Source organism: Microtus ochrogaster, unplaced genomic scaffold (assembly GCF_000317375.1).
Source record: "Microtus ochrogaster isolate Prairie Vole_2 unplaced genomic scaffold, MicOch1.0 UNK1, whole genome shotgun sequence".
Lineage (NCBI taxonomy): Eukaryota > Metazoa > Chordata > Mammalia > Rodentia > Cricetidae > Microtus > Microtus ochrogaster.
Window position 1 is genome coordinate 4,722,352 of NW_004949099.1, and position 9,322 is coordinate 4,731,673.

Below are 9,322 nucleotides of genomic sequence, written 5' to 3' on the forward strand. Positions count from 1 at the left end.
AGAGGTCACAGCCCTTCTCTAGCTCTCCCTGGCTAATCTGTTTGGGGTGGTTGACAGCAGCAGAATGTAGGAGGAAGCAGGGCAGGAATAGCTTAGACTACAGTGCCCTAAGAGTTAGAGAAGAGTGGTCTCAAGGAAGGCAGGCAGGGGGCACAGGTGCCTAGACAGGTGCTGCCAACAGGGCTGCCTAAGGCTGTATGTTCAGATGCAAGTCCCTGGCCCTCCCCAGGCTGAATGAACCTTGGGAGCACAGCAGAATCTATGGAATGAAGCCGTGCATTTGACAAAATGATTTCCATGAAAAGCCCAGGCCCCATGCCTAAGCCAGTAAATGCCAAGTTCCCACGGTCATGTTTTTCCAGTCTCAGTTTCCCCATTTCAAAAATGGTGTGTGTGTGTGTGTGTGTGTGTGTGTGTGTGTGTGTGTGTGTGTGTTCATGCCTGCCTATGAGAAGCCTTTCAGATGGTGTTCCTGAGTGTTGGAAACAGGCCCTGGGCCAGGCTGCTCTCCACGAGGATTGTCACATTTCATGCTAATAACATCTTCCCTCTGCAGCAGCTTAGTAGCTCTGCAAGTTGTCAGTTTCTTTGACACTGGAGACTCCTGTTCCAGAAAAGGTGTGGTAGGTAGGAAGGAGGCTGCTGCCTGGGAAGTACCTTCTCCAAATGTGAGACAAAGTCCAAGCTGGGGAAAGCTTTATTATTTCTGGCCTTACCACAGAAAGCAAGGAGTCTGTGTGGTTTGCTTAAACCAACAAACGGACTAAAAGGCTTTTCCACTGAAAATGCAGACCCAGAGCCAGAGGCCATAGTCCCACTCCCCCTACAGGGGCCTACAGACCCGGCCTGCTGAAGAGACACTGGCAGTGTTTACTTTCTACCAGGCTCATTAGCATGGGAACCGCCCCTTGTAGGAGGGGAGGAGGCAGAGCCTAAGAGGGTTTGGAGGGCCCTTGATGGGGTCTGGGACCTTGGCAAGTTCAAGGTCTATTTGAGGAGAGTTTAAACCTCCCAGGTGACCTCCTACAAATTCCTGCAAGTCCTATCCTAGTACTAGTGGCTGATCCCAATTCAAGAACGTCATGGCTTTCTCTCTAACCTCAGAAGACCTGAGATCACCAAACTGTCCCTAGCAGCTTCCAAGCACTAAGCAGGTTGCCTAGGGCAGGCAGAGACCAGACCCAAACCTCATCCAATTTCCAGAGCCTAGAGCACCCAAGTGGGGCAAAGGTTGCTCTTTCAAGAACAGCCCCCAGAAAGCCTAGAAAGAAATTGCCTTTTGAATCCCACTGCCCCCTGGGAAGCCTGGCTTCACCAAGCACGGCTTTGCTTCCATAAATACCAAGTCCCGTGATGTCACCACCCTAAGCCCGACTTTCACCGCCTCTGCTGCTGGCATCAGGCCCAGCTGACGGGTGTTCTATACCCACACATTACACCTGCACTGGACACTGCTGCCACCTTCACCTGTCCGTGGAGGATGCTGTCTCCTGCCACTGTCTCAGTCTGCTGATGGCCTTCCACCTGGCTTGGGTGCGGGCCACAGGCTTGCTGAGCACCAAAGCGTTCCCTAAACAAGCCAGCTGGGGGCATTGCCAAAAGCCTAAACCAGGGCCATGGGTCTGGGGGCCCTTGTATGTGGATATGGATTAGGAGGAAGGTGACTGCCTCAGCAAGAGACTTTCACAGCTGAAGGAAGATTTGCTGACTAAGATAATTTTTCTCCTCCTCATCATCAATGCCACCTCTGCCGCAGGAGACAAACACTAGAGACAAGCTTGCTCCCTCTGGAAGCCACCTGCAGAGCAGCCACCCCACCCCCACCAAGCCCCTCACTCCAACACCATTCCAACACACGAGTTGTGGTCCTTTCTGCCTCAGGCTTCAGGATAAACCTGTCTCAAATACTCACAAATAGCGTCTTCGGCAAGCCATCCTGCCCAAGTCTGATCTCCTTCTCTCTCTCTCCTGCCTGGGCTGAGGAGGCTCAAGGTGGTTCAGAGGAGGAGCAGGATGCTCAAGCGAGGTGGAAAGGAAGAAAATGAAAGCCAAGGACAGTCACTTTCCCAGGACTGGCAGGTTCATCTAGAAAAGCTGGGAGTAATGTGGCAGGGGGCTCCAAACAGGTCTTCCCACGCAGGGTTTACACTGTGTCCAGAAGCCTGGGAAGACGTCGAGTCACCATGGTCGCTAGGTTGGGCGGGGGCGTCTGCCTCGCTGCTACCTGGGACTTCCTTGGGATTTTTCCCTCCCGCACATCCGGGGTGGCAGGGTGCTGGAGAGAGGAGGGGTGAGCTGGGGGAGGGGGGTGTCTGTGCCGGTTTGCTCTCGCAGCATCCGGAGGAGGGACAGGAGTGCAGGAGCGCCCCCCTCCTTCCAGGAGCAACGTAGTGCGGCCGAGCTGGACCAATCGCCAAACTGCTCGTTGCCGTGGCAACTGCAGCATCAAACAGAGCTGCCCTGCGGTGCCGCTGCAAAATCAAGAGCGCTGAAATCGAGGTGGCTCCTTCCTGGCCCTAACTGGAAACCTGGTAATCAGTTGCTAAAATGCATTTGCAGCCTGAAGAATGTAATGATGGCACTTCCTTCCAGGGTAGCTTTTCCATCCATGGCATGGAAACTTAGGAGCCGCTAAACTAAGCAAGTGCTCAGGAGAATTTGTGCCCTGGAGTTAGGGGCTGTGAGACTTCAGGAAGCTGAGTGCTTCCTGGGAGTCTCCAAAGTGCTACTGTAAAATGGGATCATGACAGCCGTGTGACCGGTCCTGGAGGCCCTACTACTACAGTAGCTGAATAGCAGACAACATAGTTTGGATGACTGTTGCCAGTTATTACCTAAAGGGAGGGAGGCCGGGGCTGGGGCCAGTCTGTTCTAGCTGTGGTACCCCTCCTCCCTCCCTCCTTTCCCCTCTTGCCAGCACCCCCAGTGTGCCTGCAGAGCATCTGCCTTCATTATGGATACATTCAAAAGGGAGGGGAGGGAGAAAACATAAAAGTCAGAATGAAAAATTGTGCCTAGCAATCAGATCAGGGTTCAACCAAGGAGAAAAGAGGTGTGTGGAGGGTGGGGAATCTTCTTGAGCTGGGGTCAGGGAAAGGAGGCCTCTCCAGGACCTCACCCAGTGGACTGTAAAGGCAGGAGCTGTCTGAGCTTGTGCTAAGGCCCTGAGGCAGAAAGATGCTGGATGGATTTGACGGATGCTGACACAGCCATCATAGCTAAGAGGTGAAGATGAGAACTGTCCACTTCTCTCCCTGCACATTCGCCTTCTCCCCCCTCTGAGTATCTCATGCTTTCTTGAGCAGGCAGTGTCAGTCAGGACTCTCAACCCCAGCTGAGCGTGTGTCTAAGGAAAGCTTTTTAATCCACACACCAGACTCTGGGGAGTCACGGGGGGTCTTCACCCATCTAGGACTAACGGACAGAAGGTGGCGCAGCCAGCACTGTGTCTGGCCTGAAACTTCACTTGCAAAGCTGTCTCCAGGGGAGGGGCACAGGAAAGGATGAGACTGTGAACCCTCTAGTTGGGGGTGGCAATTGCCAGGCTGACTCCATTTCTTCTTTCCATCCTCTCAGCCGCTCAGACCCACGAAAGCTAGGGGAAGATGGGTGCTTCACTCTTGGGTTCTGTTATTTTATTACAGAGGAAATGGGTCTCAGAGACAGTGAGCAGCTCAAGGAAAGTTGCACAGCAAAGAGGGATAGAGGCCAGATGAAGAAGACCTCATTCCTCTGGTGGCTGGAGTGGGGTGGTTCCTTGGATGCAGCATAATAACTGCTGAAGCAGCTGGGTGGCCAAAGTGCAGGGGACTCTAGAACTGGCCAGTCTTTCCATAGCCTGCCCACCCTGAGAAGAATGCTGTCATAGGGGAATTCAGATCCATGTGGGCTTAACAACACATGGTAAACTGGCCCCACGTCTCTACTTGATTGAGTTGCACTACAGCTTATCAAAGTCAGAGTACCACCACACCATCAGAAGGAGTCCTCCTTCTGTTTGGGATCCTATATCAGAAACAGGTTTAATTAACCACGGCCGCTTAGAGAGGTGGGGAGGGCACTAACACCGAGGCCAGGCGAGCCCACCAGTGTGCCCATGCTCCAGCAATCCCTTTCAGCCGTCTTAAAGAGGGGCTTCTTTTCCCACTCTCATGTCACAGATGAGTAAACTGAGGTAGCGAGGGAGAGATGGCTACCCTGAGTGTGCACTCTGTTCTGAAGTCCCCATCCTGGCCTTTCTCCAGAGGTGCACACGTCTCGCTTGTACTGCATTTTAAAGCAGAGTGAGTGATAAAGACCTCCATGCTCAGAAACAGCTGCCAAGGATTCTGGGCTTTGGCCAAGCATTGAGTGCAGCACACAGCAGTTCTTCTCACACTGCTCTGCCTGGCACTGAGTAGGTCTGGTCAGGTAAAGAAGACTCCAAAAACCATGTGGTTGACATTCCAGCTGGTCTCGAACTTGAGACCCCAGAGGTTTCTGAGTTCAAAGAATGGACAGGGGGCAGGAGCATGCAATCACCAAGTGAGGGCCAGGCTGTTAAGTTTAACATCAGAGACGGGAAGCCCAAGGGCACAAGAGGGTTCAGAGTCACAGTTAGGAAGTGGTGCAGCAGACTGTACCTGTCCACTTTAACTGTGATCAGATGCCTGAGGTGGGAGAGGGTGGCAAGCAGCCTTGCCATGGCTGCCCCGCCTACGGTCATGAGTACAGGTCCGTCCACCAATGCACGGGTCAGGCTGGGGCTGACACAGAGCCCTCCATAGCCAGTCTCTGGATACACCCCTGTTCCCATCTCATCCCTGCAGACTGGGTGCAGAGCAGCTTCCAGGCCTTGTTCCAGAAACTTCTGATCTAGGACTTCCCCTCCACAGGCTGGAAAATTCCAACCTGCAGGGTGACAGGGACATTCAGGCAGAGTGTCTCTGTCTTCCAACCTGTGGCCATCTGTCCCCTAGGCAGGAGCATAACAGCATTTGGGAAGAGGGAGAGGCTGCTGGCACTTGACAAAGAGATATGCCAGTCCCAGTCATTCCAGGCAGGCAGCCATGCATCTCAGTTTTGGACCAACCTCACAGGGGTAGCAGCCCATCTCCTTTCCAGGTAGTCATAGGCCTAATTGCAGAGCTCCAATGTGTTCACCCCCTTAACCTGTACCAGTCCCCAAAACACAAATACTTCAAGCCCCAGCACTGTATTTCCCTTTTTCTGAAGCTTGACAGTTTCAGTAAGCAAACTGCAAATTACAGAAATAATGTGAATATTTATTCTGAAACAGGGTCTCATTTGTACCCGTGGCTGGCCTAGAGCTTACCTGTGTGTACTGGGCTGGCTTAGAATTCATAGAGATCTGCTTGCCTCTGCCTCTCAGAATGCTGGGATTAAAGCTCTGCTTCACCAGGCCCATTGAAAATGACTTCATAAAGTAAGTATATTCCTCTCCCTGCCCCCACTCCCCTGCCCCACATCTTACCCCTCTTGCTCATCCCTGAAGAAGAAGAAGAAATGGTTCTCATCTGTCTGGAGTGCATCCTTCCTGCACTCTTCCTATGTGTTCATGCATATATGCATATGTGCAAGAAATAGAAAGTACTGCATGGATTCTGAAAACGATACCATTCTATGACGTTAAAAATATTTAAAAATTTCTAAAAGGCCTAAAGACAAGCACTGTGAGCCATGACGCATCAGCTGCCTGTAATGAGAAACCTCACTAGATAAACTTGTCGGAAGTCTTGGGGTCATGCCTTGGAACATCCTCTCCCCAACCCAGCTTCCAGGCTCCCATAAGTGCATGAATGATCCGTAGGGAACCTTTCTTACTCAGCTGTCCACACACAGGCATCCAAGCAGTGCAGCCGACCGTGCGTATTCAGAGCTGTACGTAAGTGGCCTCACACTGTGTCTTTTTCAGGAGCCAGCTCTCTGCTCAACACCACATTCAGAAGGCTAAATCACAGATTCTGCACCTCATAGGCTCGCCCATGCTGCAGCTGCCCATCACATGCCTCTCATATCATAGTCATGGTCAGCGTTCTGGATGTGGGGGACCCTGTGGGGAAGGCTGGGGTAGGGGTTCCATTGTCTATAGCCCCTCCCCTCCCTGCAGGGTGGCCGAGGACAAAGCAGTACCTGAGCAATTATATTTGGAAATGTATGTGGGCTTCTGGAATCTCAGTAAACACTTCCTTCTGCAGCAAACAAAATATCATTGGGTACCCCATCGCCTGACTTGTGGGAGATCAGATTCCTACCCCAAGATAGTTAAGAAAGGGCACCCCTGAGAAGGAATTAACATTTGGGACCACAAGGATTGGCATCAGTTCCCCCCAGCCAGGCTTGCCTCAGAGTGTGCCAGGCTGGCTGTGTTGCATGACGCTTGCCATAGGCATACATGAAGAAGCCCAAGCTTCACTGGGGAGCCCGGGTTGGGGAGAAAATCATGTTGGTCAATGTCACGCTGTATTGGATGCTGCGGCCTCCAGAAGGAATAAGTGAGCTTGCTGGGAGTCACCTGCCTGGGAGGTGGGGTGAATGAGAACAAGAGGGGGTGCTGCTGAATTCTGGGACCCTGAGTTGAGAGTGCAGAGTGATAGAGGACCAAATCTAAGATGCAGTGGCTCGAGGCTGGCAGTCCCTCAACCACCTCCCATACCTCATCTCTCATCAGGCAGTAAATCAGTGGTCAACACTTGGCACCACCTCTACCACCAGCTGGGGACTCTGGGCTGGGAAGTTCTCAGGTCTGAGCCAGGCTCTGTTCCCACTCACAGCTGTGAGGTAGTGACTTCAAGCGTTGTTCAGGTCCCAGAAGCTCAGCTTCCTAAACTAAACTTGTCGGAGGTCTTTCAATTTGAATGACTTTTCAATTTCCTTTTTTATAGACAGTGTCTTAGGTAACTGAGGTTGGCCTCTAATACAGTAGAGCTGTGGATAACTTTGGATTTCTGATCTTCCTGCCTCCACATCTCCAGTGCTTAGCTGATAGGCGTACACCACTACACCTGGTTTATGAGGTGCTGAGGATCAAAACCAGGGCTTCCTGCATGCGTTTCCCAGCTACAGACAATGCACCTCATGTGTCGGCCAATCCCCTCAACTGACAGACATCCACATAAAGACTGCCATGGAATAAACTAGATCACTTTGTTCTCACACAGCCTGGGGAACTGGGTGCCAATCTTGGAAGCCTGGGCTGGTGTGAGGGTGCCAGGCAGGACTGATGCCTGGGTTGCCTACACTCCCAGCTCGGGTTCTCAACTCAGCACTCAGCAGTATCCACTCTTGTTCCCATCACCCCACCTCCCAGCAGCTCACTTAATCCCTCTGGAGGCTGCAGCATCCAGAACAGGGCAACACTGACCAACATGCTTTTCTTCCTAACTAGGGCTACCCAATGCAGCTTGGGTTACCCAGAGCAGGGCAAACCAACAGGGAGGTTAGGCAGATCAGAGAGAGCATGGAACACTGGGCTATATAAATATCAATGAGTCAGGGCCCCAGGCCATAAGTGCCCCACCACAGTCAACATGAAGTTGCCAGATATCCTTCCTTTATCTGGATAGGACAAAGCTGGCTCAGGCTTGCTTTGAGACACAACTAAGCAGGAACACATGAGTGAGAAAGGTCACACCCCTTCTGGAAGGAGGTGAATACTTTGGCTCCTCAGTCCTTTCCCCAGCCCTGTCTTGAGGGAACTGTGCAAGACCCTTAATTGTCCAGTTGGGAAAAAGGGGGGGGTGCTGGTGTGATGATGTCTGTGCAGCTGGAGGCAGGGGTGATAAAGACACTCACTGACATCTTCCTGTATGGTAGAGACCATACACTCACCACGGCTCACACAGGCCCTGACTGTCGGGACCTCCATACTGGAGGATGAGAGAGCACCAAGTATGATGGGGATGAGAAGAGAAAGAAGAGACATTATGGAGTAGCGGGAGAGTGGGAAGAAGAAAGGAGGAGGAGATGGGGCAGGATAGGACCTTGTGGGCTTCTGAGTGGGCAGTGCACCAACAGCTCTATGAAACAGTGGAGGTGCAGGGTGAGAGGAATGAAGGCTCCGTCTTTCAGGAGTGACGGACAAGTGCAAGATGAGGGACATGGAGGATTCCAGAAAGTCATGAGGGCCTTGCTAGAACCATGGGCCTAAGAAGGTGGGTGGGGGGAGGGGGCAAAAGATTAGGCCTAATTGAAGAAATGGACCTTGGAAGGGAAGGGACAGAAGGGAAGTCACTTGAGTGGAGGGAAGAAAAAATAGGCACCCTAGCCCCAGCTGTGGTGCTCCTGCCCTCTGAAGGCCACTGCTAGACAGAAGGCACAAGCTCCCAGCCCTGACAACCCCTTTTCCAGGGACATGCCACCTGTTCCCTTCTGCCAGGGTAACTCAGGCCCTGATTATCCTCTCCGGAATCTGAGATAACACTAGAACATTTTCAGTGAAAAAAAAAAAATCCCCAAACTGATGTGAGTGTGTGTGTGCTCTCACGTAAGAGCATGTACACACACACACACACACACACACACACACATACACACACACACGCATGCCTCATCTTGCAGCCACCTGCCCAGCAGTGTGGACAAGAGCAGAGTGGGTTCTTAGATGTCATCATAAACATCACTACAGGATGCTGGCATAGGACCCTCCTTGGGGCATTCTCAGTGATGACTGCCAGTAAAGAGGAAGTTATCGATGCCACAAAAATCTAGGTTGGAGGAACTTCTGGATAGTCACATGATGAGACATGCCATGGTGAAAAGTTGCCATCTCTCAGTTGTGATCACTAGGATTACTGGTCAGCGGCATCCCCTCTTTTTAAATGTTCTGCAGGGTCGGCAGGATGCAGCTCAGTGGCAGAGAACTTGCCTAGCATGGACTGGGCCCTGGTTTGAATCCTACGTTCACCTCACTCTCCACCAATAAACAAACAAATAAATAAAAACAAACCAATTTTATATGAGAGCCACTCACAAGAAAAATGCATCATTACAAAAGCCTTCAGTCATCTAACAATAAGCCTATCTACGAGCTTGTTTCCATGGGGAGTAGATGGGGGCCTGAACAAGTTCAGAGGGAGCTGTGGGGTTGAAAATGACTTAACAGGTCTCTCTGAAAATCAGTTCTGATCCTTCTCACAGAGGGTCATAAAAAGACAGGAATTCAGATCCCAGCATCTCACAACCACCTGTATCTCCAGCTCCATGAGATACAACACCTTCTTCTGGGCTCTGAGGGTATAACATTCAAGTATACATGCCCACACATAGACATGCATACGCACATGCACAGAGAGAGAGAGAGAGAGAGAGAGAGAGAGAGAGA

The 9,322-nt window shown here is 51.6% G+C and overlaps 1 protein-coding gene across 5 annotated transcripts in view; it reads right to left on the minus strand.

Annotated features, from left to right (window-relative positions):
- The window catches only part of Iqsec1 (IQ motif and Sec7 domain 1), a 329,466-nt gene that overhangs the window by 147,115 nt on the left and 173,029 nt on the right, over nucleotides 1–9,322 (minus strand). For 2 of the 5 annotated variants that reach the window (XM_005364875.2, XM_005364874.2), the window contains exon 1: nucleotides 1,913–2,303. The exons of the other annotated variants lie outside the window; for them this stretch is intronic. In XM_005364875.2, coding sequence (XP_005364932.1) covers nucleotides 1,913–1,935 — 23 coding nt within the window. In that variant the 5' untranslated portion in view covers nucleotides 1,936–2,303. Of the gene's footprint in view, nucleotides 1–1,912; nucleotides 2,304–9,322 lie in introns of those variants that run through there. 5 annotated transcript variants of the gene reach the window in all.